Source organism: Capricornis sumatraensis, chromosome 9, assembly GCF_032405125.1.
Source record: "Capricornis sumatraensis isolate serow.1 chromosome 9, serow.2, whole genome shotgun sequence".
NCBI classification, from domain to species: domain Eukaryota; kingdom Metazoa; phylum Chordata; class Mammalia; order Artiodactyla; family Bovidae; genus Capricornis; species Capricornis sumatraensis.
In genome coordinates this window covers 27,339,560-27,361,442 of record NC_091077.1, presented here as the reverse complement: position 1 = coordinate 27,361,442, position 21,883 = coordinate 27,339,560, and the positions used below count along the sequence as shown (strand labels likewise).

General features: G+C 41.7%; 1 protein-coding gene across 4 annotated transcripts in view; it reads left to right on the top strand.

Moving 5' to 3' along the window:
• Positions 1-21,883, top strand: part of GRAMD2B (GRAM domain containing 2B) — a 135,337-nt gene that overhangs the window by 44,874 nt on the left and 68,580 nt on the right. The window contains exon 1 of one of the 4 annotated variants that reach the window (XM_068979642.1): positions 15,044-15,204. The exons of the other annotated variants lie outside the window; for them this stretch is intronic. Within the exon in view, the coding sequence (XP_068835743.1) occupies positions 15,122-15,204 (83 nt within the window). The 5' untranslated portion in view covers positions 15,044-15,121. Of the gene's footprint in view, positions 1-15,043; positions 15,205-21,883 lie in introns of those variants that run through there. 4 annotated transcript variants of the gene reach the window in all.

Genomic DNA, 21,883 nt, shown 5'->3' with positions numbered 1-21,883 from the left:
GTTCATGGTTAAGAGTTTTAAATTTTGTAATGTCACATACTGAAGTAAACATGTGGAATGGAAGTAAGAAGAAAAAGTCCTATCCAAAAACTCTGGTGTCATAATTTGAACTTTTATTATCAAAGATGGAGATAATAAGATATACATCCAGAGAAAAGAGTAAGAAACAAGGATCATATTGATACTCAAGAGAAAAAAATAGATATAAAGAACTTTATTTAAGTAGGTGCTTTGTTTCTTCTCTCTGTTACTTTATTAACCAGAATACATTTTTTAAACTAGCTCTGACTAAAGTGATCTGAGGCTTTTCATTTTACTTCTTTTAATTGAGGTTTACCTTATATATACATTTGTGCTTTCCAGATGACTCAGATGGTAAAGAATCTGCCTGCAATGCAGGTGACCCACGTTCGATCCCTGGGTCGGGAAGATTCCCTGGAGAAGGGAACGGCTACCAACTCCAATATTCTTTCCTGGAGAAATTCCATGGTCAGAGGAGCCTGGTGGGCTACCTGGGGTCACAAAGAGTCAGACACGACCTGAGTGATTTTCCTCATTTCATTATACACATTAAAATGCACAAATTTTGGCGGTATACTCAAAATCTTTTACATAAGCATATGCCCATGTAACCACACTCAAATATATATATAGAACATTTCTAGTGCCCTTGAAAGTCCTCTACCCCCTTCTTAGCCCATACCCACAAGGTAACTACTATTCACATTTTAAACAAAGCAGGTAACAAAAATAGAAAATGATAAATGAAAAAGTAAAGGAATCCTAAACCTGATATTTTTTTTCTGTTCTAAGAGTTTTTCTTTACAAAACTTACATTGGTGGTTTAGTAACCATTAGATACCCAAGGCTCTAAGGAATTAGCTCACTAGGTGGTAAACTAAAAACCATAGCCTGGTTAACAGAGGCAGCAGACTTCAAATTCTTTCCGTAGAAGAGTCAGGTGGCCCAGTTCTTTCTTCTAAAGACACATGATAAAAGAAAGCATCTGGAGAATTAAATTGGATTGTCTACAACTTCAGTATCAACATAAGCACAACTCAATTAGGTCTAAGCAAAAAGTCTGCATTGTGTTTAGCAAAGTCAAGATAAGTAATAACAATGAGACACTTAGACCCAAACTCTTGGTTTGATCATGAAACTATCAACTCTGTGAACAGTTTGACACTAATGGAGCATGAACTTTGAGTTGTTTTTCAAGTAACTGTGATAATTTGATGTTCTTGCATACACCAATTTTCACCCCAGCATTCCATACTTTCAGGTTATTAAATAAATTTGGGGGTACAGTGAGTGACAGAGGGTACCCTACTGAGCAGCAAGACAGTAAGATCCAAGATTCTGGTCCATCAGATGCCTAGCGTAACAACTGAACTGACATGATATTTCACTTTGGCCAGTACTATATGTTGGCTATCAATAAATTATCCAAATAGGCACAGCTTTTGAGAGTAAAAGGGGCCACTACCATAACTATGCCAGAACAGTAGAACTAAATCAGGACTAACCCAAGCAAATCCCATGGACGGAGGAGTCTGGTGGGCTGCAGTCCATGGGGTCGCTGAGGCTCAGACACGACTGAGCGACTTCACTTTCACTTTTCACTTTCATGCATTGGAGAAGGAAATGGCAACCCACTCCAGTGTTCTTGCCTGGAGAATCCCAGGGACGGGGGAGCCTGGTGGACTGCCATCTATGGGGTCGCAGAGTCGGACACAACTGAAGCAACTTAGCAGCAGCAGCAGCAGCCCAAGCAAACCAGGATGTACAGTCACCTTAGCTATCACAAGCCTCCAATCCATAAAAGTTCATGCTGATTAACTCTCGATTCTAACGATTCATTCACTAGCTAAGCTAAGGCTTTTACAGTGGCAAAGACATCTGAGAGAGAGAGGGAAAAACATATCAAAGCCACTGATACAAGGATGCAGCCTTAGCTTCTGACATGAGGAAAACAACCTGAAGAGGATTGAGAACTCAGAGGAAGAGAAACATCTATAGCTTTTGTAAATCCGTCTAGCATGTGACATAATACTTCACACACTGTCTTTAAATACTGAGAGCCGATGAACTAAGGGAGGGCAATACTCCTATTTGTTAAGATATTATCTTGCTCAGTAATAATGTAATAAGGATCATCAGTAATTTATATAACTTGAGTGCTTACTATGTACCTGGCAATGTGTGCTGATTCCTTTATATATATTTGCTCTTTAAATTCCCCAATGATCCTTCAAGATAATTTAACTTCTGTTCCCATTCTTTCCCCACAGATAAGGAAATTGAGGCTTAGAGGAGGTTAAGGCATTGGTCCAGGATGTATGGTGCATACTAGGACTCTAAGATCCGTCTAACTCTTAGCCGGTCTCTGATTTTACACTACATCCACCCCTCCTGAAACTGCAAATGATAGTCATTGAGTCATGTCCAACTACTTGCAACCCCATAGACTGTAGCCCATCAGGCTCCTCTGTCCTTGGAATTCTTCAGGCAAGAATACTTGTGTGGGTAGCCATTCCCTTCTCCACCCCTCCTGCTGCTGCTGCTGCTGCTGCTAAGTCACTTCAGTTGTGTCCAACTCTGTGCGACCCCATAGATGGCAGTCCACCAGGCTCCCCCGTCCCTGGGATTCTCCAGGCAAGAACACTGGAGTGAGTTGCCATTTCTTTCTCCAATGCATGAAAGTGAAACGTGAAAGGGAAGTCACTCAGTCATGTCTGACTCTTTGTGACCCCATGGACTGCAGCCTACCAGGCTCCTCCATCCATGGGATTTTCCAGGCAAGAGTACTGGAGTGGGTTACCATTGCCTTCTCCATCTCCACCCCTCCTAGGGCTCTTTAATTGGGGATAAACTCATTCAACTAGCTCAAACAAGGGATATGTTTACTGACAGGATAGCATGGGAAAACCCTTAGATATCAAGGGCAGAAAAGCAAATACTGTAGGACCAGCCATCGGGGGCAGGCAACTGAGAAGCTAGGAACCAAAACCATTCCCAACAGCTCTCATGTCCTATTTCTCTGCAGTGTCTACTGTGATTGTTTACAATATATTTTTGAAACCTGGGGACTTGGGATTCTACACCACCATGTATTTCCAGTGTCTAAACTCCCTCTACTATATGTCATTTTAAAACACACACACACATTTTTTGATACAGAGGAAGGGTGATCTTTACTTTTTGTTGACTACTACTCAAACTAAAAATTAAATTCTGATTTTAATTAGTCTGTGATCTTAACACATAGGAAAACATTCTCTTTTCATCTGGTTTGCTTTTAAAACTAGAAGCGAATGCAAAGAAGCACAAAGTCCTACCGGAAGGAAGTCAAGGCCCTAGTTTCCCACAGGAAATAGGTTTCCATAATTACTCTCTCCTCCTGAGAGAGTAAAAAATTAATTTATTTAAAATTGGCATTTTGCAATGGGTAAATGCAACATTTCTGTGTAAAAGGTGTTTTGTTTTTTTCCTCATTCTTACAGTCAGTCTGTGCAAAGCAGAAAGTGATGAAGCTATAACTGTGAGATTTAGGGTCCTTCCCGTGAGGCCAGCATTGTTACTTCAATGCCATGTTCCATGAATAGATCCACATTCCAGCTCCAAGCACAGTGCTTGGACTAGAGCCCAGTCCTCCTGACTTCCAGCCTAGAGCCTTTTCAACAAGTTGTGCAGATGTCTGGGGGTGGAGGAAGGGGTGGCTGGTGTGTGACCCAAGAAGCAAGAATCTGAAGAATCAAATGTCCATCTCCTGCCCCTCCCATGACTTTACATCATGGTGTTACTTGATCCAAGTGTCTTGTTGTGATATATGAAGGTGAGCTTTGGACTAAGGTTTTGTATGTGTATGTTTTGTAAATATCTGTATAATGAACTTTCCCACTGCACTGCAAACTCACAGCAAGCTGACTGTGTGACTACGTGCGTGCTCAGTCATGTTCGACTCTTTGGAACCCCATGGACTGTAGTCTACCAGGCTCCTATGTCCATGGGATTCTCCAGGCAAGAATACCAGAGCGGGTTGCCATTTCCTTCTCCGGGGGAACTTCCTGACCCAGGGATCGAACCCACGTCTCTTTCGTCTCCTGCATTGGCAGGAGGATTCTTTAATGCTAAGCCATCAGGGAAACCACACCCAGAATATAGCCTTGCACATAAAAGGCATCAAAAAAGTGTTGATTGGAGGGAAGGAAAAAGGAAAGGAGGAAAGAAGGAAGGGAAAAAGGAAGGACAGATAGACTGCACAATTTGCCTCCAATGTAGGTTCTGTTTATGAGTCAACCAAAAAGTAAAAGCAAAGTAAACTTGAGAGATAAACTTTATTTGCCTGAGGTGTTTTTTGTTTCCCTCTCCCATGTTCCTTCTTTGTCAGGTTATTAGTTAGATAAATTTTTTAAAATAAACAGTGCTACATGGAGAACAGATTGGAAGGAGAGATAACAAAATGCTAACAGGAATTGTCCCAAAAAATGAAGATATGTAAAAAAAGAATGAAAAGCCATTAAAAGTCTATGATATTGGTGACATTAAGAAAAAATGCAACTTGAAGAAACTACTTTAATTACAATTAAATGTTACCTGGCTTTGAAACAATGTGCTGATTGTGCTACATAGACTGCCTTGTCAAACATTTCACAGGGAGGAAAACAGAACATGCCAAACCAGGGTGCAAGGAAAGAGAAAGGCCAGTCTGCACACTGGTGGCATGGTCGTCAGTGCCCAAAACAAGGAAAGGAAGTAGCTGCATGAATGTTTCTCTAAGAAAACAGGAGTGATTCCATCCCTTTAAATTGTTGCCTGTGGGTTATAAACAGTGATTCTTGGACTTCCTCCAGAGCTAGACCATCTGGGAGTCATGTGACCTCTCTGACCTGTTTGAAGCACTTGTACTCAGCTAACAGACAAGTGAGAAGTGGCACAGGCCTAAGGTTTTCCTTCCTAAATTGGGAGGGAAGATTTAAAAAGGATTTAAGTTATATTTCTTTTCATGCACTCTTTTTTTACCCCCTGCAAATTGAAAAAAAAAAAAAAAAAGACTGATATTATTCAACATCAACATCTCGGGTGAGCTGGAGTGTGGTTGAGAACCGCTGACTGGAAACAATCATTCAATGATTCATTCATTCATCCAGCACGTATTTATTGAGCATCTAATGTGAACCAGGCACTGTGAATACAGTGGCTAACACAACAGACAAGTCCTTTATTTTTGAGAAGATTCCATTCAGGTAGGAGAGGACAGATAATAAACAAATGGGCAAAGAAGATAATATCTCTATGAGACCATCTCCCTCCACCCTTCTCTTCCCTCCTTTTACTCCAGGTGAGGTGTAGAACAATGACCTTCTTGCCCTTCCTCAAATATGCCAAGCTTAATCCCACCTGGAGGCCTTTCCCCACGCCCTTCCCTCTGGCTGGTAAGCTTTGCCCTCAGATATCATATCCCTTCTGTCTTCCCCTCCTTCAAGTCTCAGCAGAGATGTCACCTGTTACAGAGGCTTCCTTGATCTTTCTATGTAAACCAGTCTTTGCTCTCTCCCACTAGAATGTAAGAGTCCAAGCAGTATGGGTTTTTCTTGTTTTGTCCATGTCCATATCTCTCAAGTTTAGAATAGTGCTGTTAGAAATGCCCATTTACCAACATGCCCAATGACAATGTATCTAGCCTCAGAGGACCTACTCTCTTATCTGCACTGTAGTAGCTGGGCTCCAAAGTTGGCCCACAGTGAACTGCACTCCTTGTATTCACACCTTGGGTAGTTCTTTTGCCTTGAACCTGAGCTGACACTGTGCCTCATCTGTGACCAACAGAATGCAGCAGAGGTGACACCTGATGTCCCAGGCTATCGCATAGGAAGCCTTGCAGATTCCATCTTGATATCATGGAACACATATTCTGAAGGAAGCCAACTCCCAAGTTAAAAAGTCCAACTATATTGGGACTTCCATGTGTAAGAAAGCCCAATCTAACCACATGGAGGGCCATGCAGAGAGACTCAGACGTTCAGCTAGTCCCCAGCCATTTCACCTATCTCAGTTGAAGCATGGATATGAGAGCTCACATCCATCAGCCGAACCTTCAAATGGCTCCAACCCTGGGGCCATCCGACTGCAGCTGCATGAGAGGCTCCAAATGGGAACTAGCCAGCTGAGCTCCATCAGTACATTGAACCATAAGAGAAAATAATACATATTGTTTCAAGCCACCAAGCTTTGAGGTGGTTAGTCATGCAGCAATAACTGCAGATAACTGTGAAATGCAGCCACCAAAGCCAGCTCCTGGTGGCTCAGTGGTAAAGAATCCACCTGTCAGTGCAGGAGACAAGGCTTCAATCCCTGATCCGGGACAACCCCACGAGCCGCGGAGCAGCTAAGCCCATGTGCCACAACTATTGAGCCTGTGCGCCACAACTACTGAAGCCCGTGCACCCTAGAGCCTGTGCTCCACAAGAGTAGCCTCCACAGTGAGAAGCCTGTGTACAGTAACTAGCGGGCAGCCCCGACTCACCACAGCTAGAGAAAACCTTGTGCAGCAGCGAAGACCCAGCCCAGCCAAAATTAATAGAGAAAAATTTTGAATTCTATAAAAAACGATAGCTCTGGATTCATATATTATGTTCCCTGTAAGCATAACACATGTCTAAGGGTCCTTGGGCTTTGCCCACCCCCCACTCTTTAATAAGGCAGGTGTCTCTGCCATTAACAAGCTTTGTTTGCACTGTTCACTCTCTTATTCTCCTTTATAAGCACCCACTGGAAGCCAGAAAAGCTGGTTCTTCATCCTCATGGGACCACTGTAATTCTGGGTAAGTCACTAAACTCTAGTTCAGTTCAGTTCAATCACTTAGTCACGTCTGACTCTTTGCAACCCCGTGGACTGCAGCATGCTAGGCCTCCCTGTCCATCACCAACTCCCAGAGCTTACTCAAACTCATGTCCATTGAGACAGTGATACCATCCAACCATCTCATCCTCTGTCATCCCCTTCTCCTCCCACCTTCAATCTTTCCCAGCATCAGGGTCTTTTCAAAAGAGTCAGTTCTTCACATTAGGTGGCCAAAGTATTGGAGCTTCCACTTCAGCATCAGTCCTTCCAATGAATATTCAGGACTGATTTCCTTTAGGATGGACTGGTTGAATCTCTTTGCTGTTCAAGGGACTCTCAAGAGTCTTCTCCAACACCACAGTTCAAAAGCATCAATTCTTCAGTGCTCAGCTTTCTTTATGGTCCAACTCTCACATCCATACATGACTACTGGAAAAACTATAGCCTTGACTAGACGGGCCTTTGTTGGCAAAGTAATGTCTCTGCTTTTTAATATGCTGCCTAGGTTGGTCATAGCTTTTCTTCCAAGGAGCAAGCATCTTTTAATTTCATGGTGACCGTCACCATCTGCAGTGATTTTGGAGCCCATGAAAATAAACTCTGTCACTGTTTCTATTGTTTCCCCATCTTTTTGCCATGAAGTGATGAGACCAGATGCTACGATCTTAGTTTTCTGAATGTTCAGTTTTAAGCCAACTTTATCACTCTCCTCTTATATGAAAAATCATAGTATGGGTTTGATTTTTTAACTCTGGGTAGTGTGTGATAGACAACCGTTTCCCCCCTTCCTCCAACTTGAACTAACACAAAACAGAAATCAATGAAAGAGATACAAGTGGAAGAAAGAGTTACAAGTGGAAGAAAGAGTTCTGTTGGAAGCAGGACAGGCTATATATTGGTGTAGTGGTCAGAAGTAGAGACTGGAGTCAGAAGACCTAAGCTCAAATGCCAGCTCTTCCCCTCACCAGTCTGCCAGAACCCAGTGTGAAAAGCACTATACAGGGTGGTCTCAGAGGCCTCCCCACTTTACATGTTGTGGTTTTTAACATTTATCACACAGAAAATAGACACATAACTTCAGGGTAGATTCTAATTCATTGTTTATATGGTGTTACTTTATTTTCATTTATATAAGTATTTATTTATTATTACTTGTTTATGTGGCTGCACCAGGTCTTAGTCGCAGCACACGGAATCTTTCAGTTGCAGCATTCGGAATGTTTTGTTGTGGCATGTGGGATCTAGTTCCCTGACCAGTATCAGACCTTGACCTCCTGCATAAGAGTGCAGTCAGTCACTAGACCACTGGGGAAGACCCTTCCTTTTTTTTTTTTTCAATTTAAAAACAGAGTACTGAGCTAGAAGAGTTGTGTTATTGCTTCTGCTTTCTTATAGAAACAGATTTATACTAGTTTTTCCCAACCACTATCTGCCCCTAGAGCAGTAAGCCCTTATGATCTTGCCTGTTCATTTCAATACAACTGCTAAACTTAGTTCTTGCCTCGTCCTTAGAGAAAGAAATTGAGTATTTAAAATTTCCCCATCTGCAGTATAACTTGGCTTGGGAAATACTGGCTTAAAATCATTCTATTTTATTTTTTAATTCATTCATTCATTCATTTTGGGTTCCACTGGGTCTTCATTGCTGTGTGCAGGCTTTCTCTAGCTGCAGTGAGAAAGGGGGCTGTTCCTTGTTGTGCTTCACAGACTTCTCATTGCTGTGGCTTCTAGCATGGAGCACAGGCTCTAGGCACACAGGCTTCAGTAGTTCTGGCATTCAGGCCCAGTAGTTGCAGCTCTCAGACTGTAGAGCTCAGGCTCAGTAGCTGTGGCACAAAGGCCTTTGTTGCTCTTTGGCATGTGGTCCCAGGCCAGGGATCAAATGTATGTTCCCTGCATTGGCAGGTGGATTTCTACTCACTGTACCACCAGGGAAGTCCCATTCTATTTTATTTTTTAAATATTTTCAAAGGTCTCTACAGGAGGGGATTTCATAGCCTATTATATACATTCCCACTCCAACATTTAATGAGTGTATTCATCCGGAAATTTTCTGTCATTTTTGACAAAAATCACTCAGTAAAGGTCCCCTTCACAAAACACTTCTCAACTTTCATATAAGTTTTTTTTTAAGTCATATAATTAAGTTTTTCAGTGTCACTGTACTAGCGCTCCTCTGAACTCTCTCAGTCTTTTCCCATTTTTTCCTCTGCATAGTGACCTTAAATTGAAAACAGGAATGGTCTGAAGAGAGTTCCTAAAATTATTTGACTTGTGATGTATATTAAATACTATGTATAGTTAAATTATTACAGCACTTCCAAGTTGCATATTGATAAGAGCATCAACATCTTCTAAGACAAACATCTTCAGACAATATAAATAAAATTAGAGGCATGTGATGACACTTTACATGTGCTTATCAGTTCAGTTCAGGCGCTCAGTCATGTCCGACTCTTTGCGACCCCATGAATTGCAGCGCGCCAGGCCTCCCTGTCCATCACCAACTCCCAGAGTTCACCCAAACTCATGTCCATCGAGTCAGTGATGCCATCCAGCCATCTCATCCTCTGTCATCCCCTTCTCCTCCTGCCCCCAATCCCTCCCAGCATCAGACTTTTCCAATGAGTCAATTCTTCACATGAGGTGGCCAAAGTATTGGAGTTTCAGCTTTCGCATCAGTCCTTCCAAAGATATTGGCTAATAATTACATACCCTGCCCTGTGTTGTAAATTAGATAACTACTTGACCATACATTGCAACCAAATAGCCACTCAAATTCCCAAATTCATATTTGAACTCTGCCCCAAGACTATGGACAGATGTCCAGTGTATCTGATCATGTTAAAAGCAGACCACAATCTGATCAATATTTGACTGAAGAAAAACTGTACAACTTGAAAGTTTCGAGTTGAGTTTTATTTGAGGATCTTATTGAGGACTATGTCCCAGAAGACAGTCTCTCATAGCAAAGAGAGATAGAGGAGGCGACAAAGGAGCCAAGATATATACGGCTTTTTGCTGGGGAAAAAAAACATGCAGTCAAATGTCAAAAAATCACTGCTAATCACAAATAATAGATATCTGAATGTTTTAATGTTTTTCTATGTGTGGGAAGATATAAGACTCAGTTCATTAAAATTATTCCTTAGATATGTATGCATCTTAACTATCTAGTATCTAGGACCAGCCTCCAAAGTACAAAAAACCTTCCTGGTTTTCTCTATCCTGAATTCCCCTCAGGGTACACCATTGATGGGTACCTGGAGTGGCTAATGGCTTGATCCTTGTAGAAAAGAGATGATGGGCAACATACTTTGTTTAGGAAATGTCAGGCAATGTTCTCTGTTCACAATATTCTAAGCTAGTGAATGGAAACCCCTATATCCTGAAAGGTGATGGGTTAGGCATTTTCTGCTTGAACTGCTTCAACACCTGGAAAAAGTATCAGCTAGAATTTTTCTTTGATATCAGAAAGAAGAAATTTTGTTCCCAGAGGCTTGTAGGAAGGAAAATAGAGGGCAGAGCTTTTTTTCCACTGGTGTGAAACCAGAGTATCCCAAAACGTATTTTAGACATAATCTTATGTCTATTTTATCACGCTATAGTTAAGTTTCCCCTATTGTTTCACTGCTGTGCATGCTCAGCCGCTCAGTTGTGTCCGACTCTTTGCGACCCCCTGGACTGTAGCCCACCAGGTTCCTTTGTCCATGGAATTTCCCAGGCAAGAATACTGGAATGAGTTGCCATTTCCTTCTCCAGGGTGTCTTCCTGATCCAGGAATCGAACCTGGGTCTCCTGCATTGGCAGGAGGATTCTTTACCACTGAGCCACCAGGGAAGCCCTATTGTAGAACAGCTCCCAGAATAAATAAATTATGAAGCTGTGACAGCATCATTTATACTTGATCAAATGCCACTAAGTAAATAATGTCATTTACTAGCTCCTTTCTTTTCTTAAAATTCATTTGGCTTCACCAGGTCTTAGTTGCAGCACACAGGATCTTTGTTGTAAGATCCAGGATCTAGTTGCCTGATCAGAGATCAAGCCCAGGGCCCTTGCACTGAGAGCAGGGAGTCGTAGCCACTGGACCACGAGGGAAGTCCCCCAGCTCCTTTCTAATTCCTCCCCACTCTATCAACTATTTTCCCCCATCTGCTCCTCCTCAAATCCCTCCCTTACCCCTACCTTTCTCTCCCTTTCTCACTTAAGATCACACTTCTGGAATTCCTCATCTCAGGCACTGAGGAACGCATTTCAGGGCAACTGAGTGCTCCGTAGCTCAACTGTAAGCCTGTGTGGGGAAGCTATAAACACTTGCCTTTACTCATGGATCAGAAGAGATCTGACCATGGTTTTGGAAAAGGTTGAACCTAGAACTACCAAAAGACCCAGCATTTCACTCTTAGGTATATGCCCCAAAGAATTGAAAGTAGGGACTCAAACAAATATTTGTACATCAGTGTTCATTCCAGAATTATTCACAATAGCCAAAAGGTAGAAACAATCCACGTGTTCCAGGGATGAATGAATAAACAAGTGTGGAATATGCATATACAATCAAATATTATTTAACAACAACAAAAGAGAATAAAATACCAACAAATGCTACAATTTGGATGCACCTGGAAGCATTATGCTTCATGAAATAAAGCAGACACAGAAGGAAAAATATTGTCTGATTCCACTTTCATGAAGGCCCCAGAATAGAGAAATTCATAGTGACAGAAAATAGAATAGACGTTACCAAGGCCTGGGAGAAGATGGGATGGAGGAATTATTGTTGAATAGATATAGTTATGTTGGGGTGATTTTTTTAAGTTTTGGGTCTAGATGGTGGTGATGGTTACATACATCATGAATGTAATGTCCCTAAATTGTACACTTACCAATGCTTAAAATGTTATGTTACATAGCTTTAACAGCAATAAAAAAAAATACTGAGAGGGCCGAAAAGTCATTTCTGATCTGAATCCTGCAGTGAGGGTGGCTTGAAGTACACCTGAGTTTTAATGAGAGAGTCACTACCCAGAGTTTGGGATGGTGACAACCTCCTCTATATTCTAAATCCACTCCCATCCCAAGTAGGATGGTGAACTAGAGAAGGAACCGGAAGCCTGAAGGCATGAGTAATATCTCCAAGACTCTGGGTCACCCAGAGCCTTCCCCACCCTGCCCAGGGAGGCTCATGCAGAGAAAAAAACAGGGAGAGAGAGAGATCTGACCAAGCCAACTCAAATGGAATTTCTGTAAACTTTTTTCTTTTACTTACTTTTCAAGTGCCATGAGAGTCATTTTTGGAGCAAGAAGGTCACAAAAAGATGGTTTTGTCCTCTCAGCTACTAAACATAGAGGGAATAGGAAAACTTCGAAAAGGACTTTCACTTTCAAAATGTTTGAGGTTATTTAGAAGGGTAGGTTTTGGTTTTTTTTTTTATACACACATTGTTGACTGAAAGAAGTGCACAACCTAAAAGTTGAGAATTACATTGTATTCCATGGAATGGGAGACAGTTTCTCAGATTGCTCTGAGGGACTGTTCCAAAGAGGTAAGCGGGAAGCCAGGTTATAGTTTTTGCAAAAAACAAAAACAAAGCCCTAACAATACAGGTAGTTTAACCAAAAGATTACTGTTAAAGAAAGCCAGAAACTTCAAATTAATAAATTTAGCATTTTTCTATGTAAGGGAAGATGCAAGAATCTGGGTTTATTGAAATAATACCTTTGATGCGCACGTTAACTGTCTACAGCCAGTATCCTGTTTTTCTCTATCGTGAATCCCTTCAGGGTGCACAGTGGTGGGTAGCTCCAGTGGCTTGTTGGCAGGTGACATTTTTCCTACACAAATAAATGCTATGGTTGCCTATTCTTTGTAATTATTCTTAAATCTAAAATCATTTTTAAAAGAAAAATTGAAAGCAGCCCCAGAGCATAGAGTCAGTCATTTTTTTCCCCAGCCATAAAGTTAAACCTCCAACAATAAGGTTTTATATTAGTTTTTCTTAATCCTAACTACTCTGTAGTAAATCAGAAATCTACCAACACATACCTTATTTGCTATCGTTTCATTGGCTGGGCGCATAGTAGGCAAGTTGCTGGTGAGATTGTGATGGCTGCTTCTCCATCCTCCTCTCTGCCCTCATCAACTAGGAAGGGTTAACCAGGCAACCAGCTCATATCACCTCTGCTGCACAACCTAAAAGTTGAGAATTATGTTTTATTTGGCAGACTTAAGCCCAACAGACAGCCTTTCAGATAGGACTATAATTTGCCATTCTGAAATGTATCCATTTGGCATGCAGATTATTTCAAGCTAAAAATAATCAAGGCTCAAAAGATTGGAGAAGAATCTTTGACCTCTCATCTAACTGCCAAAAAAAATTTATCTAGAAGACCTGATCCAGGAAGGGACTTGTCACTGAAGATTACTACAGTATAATGCAAACTAGGTATGTACACGGTGAGGAACCTAAGCAGAGTCTGTTTGTTAAAATTCCTCTCTGTGTTCCGTTGTTTCTGTTTGGCCCAGCAAACATTTTATCAAACATTTGCTCATTTTCATCTTTTTGTGAATGGCCTTCCTTCCCTTTTGTGGATAAGAATGTTGCCTGCCGTATCAGTAGACAACAGATATTACAGCCCCATCAAGTCATCAACCACATGGCACCCACAACTGTGCATCCTGATGGGAGTTAGGATGGAAAAAAGGACACTGGCCCTAGACAGTTAAGGTGGATATCAAGGAACGATTTCAATAAACACAGAGTCTTGCCTCCCCCCATACATAGAAAAGTGCTAAATTCATTAACTGAGATGTCTGTTTTTTCTTTGCATGCTAAGGCAATTCAGCTGTGTCCAACTCTTTGCCACTCTATCAACTGTAGCCCGACAGGCTCCTCTGTCCATGGCATTCTCCAGGCAAGAATACTGAAGTGCATTGCCATGCCCTCCTCCAGGGGATCTTCCCCACCCAGGGATGGAAGCCACCTCTCATGTTTCCTGCATTGACAGCCGGGTTCTTTACCACTAGCGCCACCTGGGAAGCTCAATTATTCTTTGATTACTAGTCATCTTTTAAGGTTTTTGTTGCCAAAACTCCTATACATCCCGGCTCTTCCCTTACTTCAGTTCAGTCTTATAGTACTATCTGAAAGGCTGTCTGTTGGACTTAAGTCTGCCAAATAAAACATAATTCTCAACTTTTAGGTTGTGCAGGTTTTTTTTTTTTTCAGTTGACACTTTGAAGTCCCAAATCCCTGCCTGCCCCATTCTCTTTTCTCAGGTGGCTCATAAGCCTCAATTGCTTAACATGTCCTTGGGTGACATATGTTTGGGCAGTTCCCTGAACACAGGTAATTTAATTTGATCTTATCCTGTTAATCTATCTCAGTTCAGTGTAATTCTTCAACTAGCCAGAAGAACCTAGAAGGGCAGAGGAAAGTTTTTTCTTTGCTGTCTCTACTAAGTGGATGTTTAGAATAATGCCTGGAACAGGGTAGCTCTCAAAGTTCCTTAAATGAGTAAGCGGATGCTCCAAACACAAAACTTCAGGCAGAATCAGCAAGACGGGGAAGAAGAGGCATTCATCATTGGCTGGGCGCATAGTAGCCAAGTTGCTGGTGAGATTGTGATGGCTGCTTCTCCATCCTCCTCTCTGCCCTCATCAACTAGGAAGGGTTAACCAGGTAACCAGCTCATATCACCTCTGCTGCACTACCGACTGTCAGGCAGTCCTCAAGAAGGCTACACCCTGCTTGAATAATTTGGGCTGGGGAACAGGCCAGCCCACCCAGCGCATCCGTGCGCGAAAAACCGTATGGTTTCCTGTATCTACAGCTGGTTGCCCACTGTTCAACCTCCGTAGTTAGTCTAGATAAGAAAAAAAAAAAAAGGCCCAGTTTCCTAGGAGGCTGCTTATAGGGCGCCGGGTTAGGCAAATATTTCACCTGCTTGGCCAATTAGCTTCCTCTCCCAGAAAGACGAGTTCTACAGGTTTCCTTTTTCTCTTCCTCTGCCTCCTGGGTTGGGAGGAGAGGCTGTCACTTCGCTTCGACCCTCCCCTTCCCTCCCTCCCGGCTCGGCCCCTCTCGCCCGGACCAATCGCGCCGGCCCGAACGTGTCCAGGTTGGCGGCCCCCGGCGCGGGCGGCCCGGATGCACCGAGCGGCCCAGGGCGCAGGGGAGGGCGCGGCGGGCTCGCGGGGCCTGCAACCCGGACGGTGGGAGCCGGGGAAGCGGGGAGGAGACGGCGTGAAGGTGCCGTCCAGACGTGGCCCTGATGACCGAACTACAGCAGGATGTGGACGACACGAAGTCTGCCAAAGTGCTCGGGAAGAGGGAGAGCAGAGTTGGCTCAGCCCAGTAAGTATCCTCTGCTGGACCCAGCCGGGGCGGGAGGACGCGCGCAGCCCAAACTTCTCCGCCAGGGGCGAGTTGGAAGCGGACACGGCTTTCTGGAGCTTTAAACGTGGACAGACTTGTGCGTGAACTCTTTCTGTGGCGCCCGGTCTCTTTATTTGCCCCCGATTCTATAGTAGAGAAAAGGCAAGGCAGAGTTTTCTGGAATGCACTGCAGCATGCATTCCCGCGGGGCTGGGAATTATTTGAGCCGAAAGCACCGTTGGTGTTTTATAAATCCCGAGGGAGGTCTGGGGCGAACTTTCAGATTTCCAAGCCAAGTCGAGAAACAGCGCTTCACATTTATTCTAATTGTCTTCCTTCTTAATGACGCGTGTGGAGATGCGGTGTCCCGTAGATGGCATCTCATCAGTAGCTTCACAACGATGAGTATTATGTGATTGTGATTCGGACGTGAGGGTGTTTTCCCCTCATCCCCTTCCCTGTTTATCCTCTAGAGACCGCAGAAATAGTGGAAAACATGAAACACGTTTTATTTCCCCCCCTCAAAGACTGCCTGCCTTTGTTGGATACTTAACACAAACTTGTTACACACTTTTAAAAATTGTATAAAAAGGGAGGATGCGGGGGGGGGGGGGGTCGGGAAGCACAATGAAAGTATAACGAAATAAAACACAACAAATATTGGACAGTGACTGCCCTCTGAAAGGACTCTTGTGGGTAATAGGATTTGCACATCGTTTGACCTGTAAACTCTTCTGGTTTAAGAAACTGAAAACTCAAATATTTGGTCACAAGGATTGGCTTCGTGTAACATTTATCTCGTGTACTTAAAAAAAAAAAAAATCCAGAAGTATGGTTGTTGTATGCTTGTTATTCCCAAACTCTTCTTTTAAAAAGGAGAAGACTCTTTATTTGCTTATTTTCTACATCACTATAACATTAAGTAGGAGTAAAGTAAATATCTAAATAAGCCCAGTTTTACTTTTTATGGTACCAAGCTGTTGGGTATCTAAAATGCTTTATTGATACTAATATAAAAAGGTGACACAGTTTTTAATAGTAAAGATTCAATCCAAAAACAAAGAAAAGATTTTAAAAATCCAATCCGCATCATTCATTATTTCAGCACTTACTGGTTTTTTAAAAACACAGCCTGGTTCAACGAAAAGATGTGCATTTGCAAAAGCATATTCCACCTATTTATTGAACTTTGAGCTGACCTTTTAGAAAAAAGAATGGCTTTTATTCACTGCTTTGATTTGTGGTTTCAAACACTTTGGTCACGTTCTCTTCCAGTGTCTGCTTTCTTTGGCTTCTCTTACATTTTCCCCTCATCTTTGTCAACTTAAACTGATGTTCTTTCCTCTCTACTGATTGAAAAAAGATGATTGAGGGAAAATTTCCTATAGGTGTAACTCTCACAACATATTCTTGTTTCCTCACCCCAAAATAAAATCCTTATTTTATACTAATAATTCAAACCCAAGAAAAAGATGAACTAGCAAATGATGTAGATTTGCCTTGTATTTAATCATTCTTTTATAAACTTTACTTCCCTGAATAAGAGGTATCACCATTTCATAGATGTCTGAGGTGGTAATTGGCACAGGGAAGACTGGAACTCTAAACTCTTAGTTCAGAACTCATCCAAAGGCAGTATTTATGTCCAGCTACACAAGGCAGAATGAGTCAAGTCTACCCCACAGATCTTAAGTTTTAAGTTGTCACATTCCCAGTCCTTTAGGTACTCAGTCAAGGAGTTCATTCTGATTGATTGAAAACATCTATTATAGACTAAATATCTGCTATTTAGACTAATTTAGTTAAACTAAAACTCTTTAGATATTGAGAAAATAATTATGTAGAGTATAGGCACAACCGCACTGAAATTCAAGGCCCCAAACGGCCAGCCCCTTCCTTTGGAACATTCCATTGCACAAATTCATTTCAGTTCTATAAATATTGAAATACTTACTATTTCTTCAATAATAGTGGGGAATACAAGAATGAATGTGAATTGGTATCCATCCTTCTGTACCTCCAAGAGTAGCGTTGAGGGGAGGCACATGTGTATATTACCATTAAACACAAAAGAATCTATAAAAAGTTTGGCCTACAACTGAATCTTCTCCACAGTTCGGATGTTTATCCATTTGGCAGTCCTTGGTTTATTGGGTTTTTGGTTTGCTTTTCCCAACAAGGTGGTAATTCCTAGATCCATTGAAGTCACTTCTGATTCAGTCTAAGATTTTAGACACCATTTTATTCTGAGCTCTTAACCTCTTTCTTTGGTAACAGGATAAATATCATTTAAAGACATAGGTAGTTATATTATCACAGTGTGTGATAATTCCATATTTGAAATCATAGTGACATTTTTATGCTTGGAAACTCAGTCTAACTTCTCTATTTTGAATTTCCTATTTTAGATTAATTATCACTAAACTCCAAGTTGTTGAAACCTGGGTGTCCTAAGGGACATTTTCTTCAAGAGTGTTAGAATGGCTTGCTCCCTCCCCAGTCTCTACATCTGTAACTTCACCCACATGAGCCTCATCACCTAAGACCTTAGCCTCTTAATTAATAATAGATGGCCAATTATGGAGAATGCCTGCTATGTTACAGGCCATGTGCTCAAAACTTCACAATCATTTTCATACAAATTCAGATCAACACTATGATTATGGCCATTTTCAAATAGTAATATTAAAACTCTGAGAAGTAACTAGGCAGGCAGAGACACAGTTAATAAGAGAGCAGCTCATACTCAAGTCCAGGACTCCTCTAAGTCTAGAGCCTGAACTTGAATAGTATAGTACATTCCTATACTGCGGAAACTTTGGTGGCCCTCTATGACCTACTCTAAGAAACAGGCTCCTCTGCCAAGAATTTAAGATCCTTGATGATCCGGACACACATAGACCATTTCCTAATACACATTTCCTAGTACTAGTCAGCTTGCACGGAAAGCTTGCACCGATTCTGCAGCCAATGATCACAGCAGCAACGCTGTAATTCAGAGGTGATAATGCAGAAGAATAAATAGTATTTAGTCGTAATACTGAATCAAGCTTCCTCATCCTTCCCTCCTCCTCAGGTCTGTTAACTTTGCTCAAACAGTGTGCTCTCTTCTTTCTCAAGATACTTCTGTAAATCAGCTCAAGCTTTCCTTCATTTAAAGCCTCTCCTATCACTGGCCACAGTCTCCTCTTTCTTACCAGTGCTCACTTTGTATGTATGTGGTCAGCCCAGAAACGTGAGCTGCTATTGTTATTAATTTTTATTAATAGTTAATGTTTATGTAACATTTAGTATGTACAGAGTACTGCTTTGTTAACATATATTAATTCAGACACTAGTCCAGTGTACCTTAGTTAACTGTCCCCAAATAAATTGCAAGCTCCAGTCACATTTTTTTTTTGTATTGAATTTCTCAAAGAACTTGGCAAATAATCACTTTCAGTAACTATCTGTTGATGAGCTATGAAGGCTAAGACCCATCCCACCTACTTAAGGTATGTAATATGCTTATAGCTGACTTTCAGTTTGACTATCTCAGGGGAAATTATACTTTTAATCAAATTTCTGTCAGTAGCAGGAAAATTTTTAGATACCTGTACTTGCCTGAGAGCTGTGGCTTATTTATTCATCTTTGTGCTAGAAGTGAGACTGCACATTTACTTACCACCAAAGTACATATTTGACTTAAAAAATAACACCTCTCCCCCCTTTTTTTAACCAAGAATTGGTAGTTTTCGCTGCATATTTCTTTATGGGAGCCTAGTTTTTCTCTGCTTTATCTTTTTCATTCTTGATTTCTTTCATGTTCACAATACATAGATATTTCTAACATAGACTGACTTTTTTAGATATACTTTTATTTCTTAAAGTCTCTGATGGATCTGATTTAGTCATGGCCTAGTTACTTTTAGTGAATTTCAAAAAGTGTCTAAAACTAATACATAATCCTGGGCAGTTGATTCAGATTTCAAAAAATGAATTGCATCACATATAACATACACTTGTAATACAATTTGTTTTTTTTAATACTAATTTTTTTAGTACCCAGCTGTTGATTTATTTTTGGCTGCCCTGGGTCTTTGTTGATGCGTGCAGGCTTTCTCTAGTTATGGCGTGCAGGGGCTACTCCCTAGCTGCAATGTGCAGGCTTCTCTTGGCAGTAGTGGTTTCTCTTGTTGCAGAGCACAGACTCTAAAGCAGTGGGCTTAGCTGCTCCTTGGCATGCCCATATGAGCAGGGATCTAACCTGTGTGCCCTGCATTGACAGGGAATTCTTAAATACTGGACCACCGGGGAAGTCCCTGCAGTTTGAGTTTTAAGCATTTAAGCTTTAATACCTTAGGACATAACAATTCTAGAAATTTATTCAGTTTCTTATATGTGGAGAAAGAGAAGGTAAATGAAAGAAAAAGTGAGAGTGAATTCGCTCAGTCGTGTCCGACTCTTTGCGACCCTATGGACTGTAGCCTACCAGCCTCCTCCATCCATGGGATTCTCCACGCGAGAATACTGGAGTGGATTGCCATTTCCTTCTTTCTCCAGGGTATCTTCCCGACCCAGGGATCGAACCTGAATCTCCCGCATTGCAGGCAGACTCTTTAACCTCTGAGCCACCAGGGATGTATGCAATATAAGCATTTTTACCTTAAAAGGAAGTTCTCTGGGATTATCAAGAAATAATAATTATTTGCGAGATATACTTTAACTTTAGAGACTTCAAGTTAAAATAAATTACCTGTAGTGAAGGCATTTGTCTTCCAATTATACTGTCCTTGTGGGTACTTGACAAACAGAATAAGGGTTGCAGTCGGGGCTTGATCTTGCATTGGAAGCATGAGGAGTAAAGATGAATACGTATTGAGTATAGCTTGATTTCTTAGTGCTTTCTTAACTCCAGACTTTGAAAGTGCCTATTTAGTAAGAAAATCTCTATAATTATCTGTATATTATATGTCTTCCCATAGGTGTGTATACTTTTTTTCTTTTTTAATTCTAATTTTCAGGTAACTCTGACAGGTTATCCATGCTACTTTTTAATATAAACTTCTGGATAAGAGGGAAAAATTACAACATATTAGAAAATATTTATATTAAGGTACAGTGCTTAATTGAGGAGTTTGAAAAAATGGAGAAAAATAGTGTTCTAGTTTGAACTGTTTTGAAAAGAAATTTAATGACCCAAATCAGCTCCATGGTTAATAGAAATTGCTAATTTGTCAAGGCAGTACAAAAAAAGATTAAGAATGCAGGCTCTAGAAAACGAAGGTTTGAAATATGACTTTCTTGTCTTCTAGGAATGTGACCCTGGCAGTGTTACTTAGCCCCTCCAAGCTTTGTTATATAAAGAATAATGAAGTCAGCTGTGGGAATTTCCTGGCAGTCCCGTGGTTGGAACTCCAAGCTTCCACTGCCCCAGAGCACAGGTTCAGTCCCTGGTCGGGAGACGTCCAACAAACCCCATGGCATGGCAAAAAATAAATAAAGTCAGCTGTTTCATATAGGTTTACTTTGAGGTTTAACTGGGAAATGTCAGAAACTCATTTCACCTAGTTCCTGAACTGGTTGTGAGTGAAGTCGTGTCCAACTGTTTGCGACCCTATGGACGGTAGCCCACCAGGCTCCTCCGTCCATGGGATTCTCCTGAAATGGTTAGTGTTCCAGAAACCATGTGGTTGTGCTTGCTGTTGAAGGTCTGGGACATGCTGTGGGGTGAGGAGGAAGGGTGACATAAAATGTACTTAAACAAAATAGTCAAAATTCAAAAGGCCTAGCTCTAACAGTCGCAGGTACCAGTGTCCTGTTAAGTAAGCCTCTGTTCCAGCAACTAGACTTATCTGGCACTCATGATAGCCACTAAACATTTCCATGAATCCAGCTTGGCAGCTTGGCTTTTACTTTATGCTGAAAGGATCCCACGCCCTAACTCTTCAGTGGCCTGCCAGCTCATTTCCATGTTGCTTACTGATCTGGTGTTCTCCCATCTTCTATCAGGGCTTCGGGTGGCTCAGGGGTAAAAAATCCGCCTGCCAATGAAGGGCGCACAAGAGACGCGGGTTTGATCCCTGGGTTAAGAAGATTGCCTGGAGAAGGAAATGGAAACCCACGCCGATATTCTTGCCATGGTGCCACAGAATCGGACCAGACTGAGCGCGCGCACACACGCACGCGTCTATTGCCAGTGCATTTCTCTCTGGCGCGCTGACTTACACATCCTGCGTCCTGGTTCTGAGCTTTTCTTTCATGGCTCCTCATCTTTTTTCCTTTGATAGGCAGGCAATATTGATAGATTGATTAATATAGGACGCTTGTAAGAGATGCAGGTGGGGAAGCTTTGCCTTGTGGCTCCTCATCTTTAAACTGCTGAGTTGTTTCCATTTGCTAAACTTCAGAAGACTTGTCCTTCAGCATCTTCCTAATTCTTTAAGTGCCCAGCGTTAGGCATTTTACACATTTTCAAGTGCCATAAAGCACAGGTGCTCGAGAGAAACTCCTCCACTGCCACTTGAATGACTTAAAGTGAATTCCTACTCCTTAAAGAAAAGAGGGTATTTTTATCTATGCCTAAATTTGATTATTGGGGCTTCCCTGGTGGCTCAGAGGATAAAGCGTCTGCCTGCAATGTGGGAGACCTGGGTTCGATCCCTGGTTCGGGAAGATC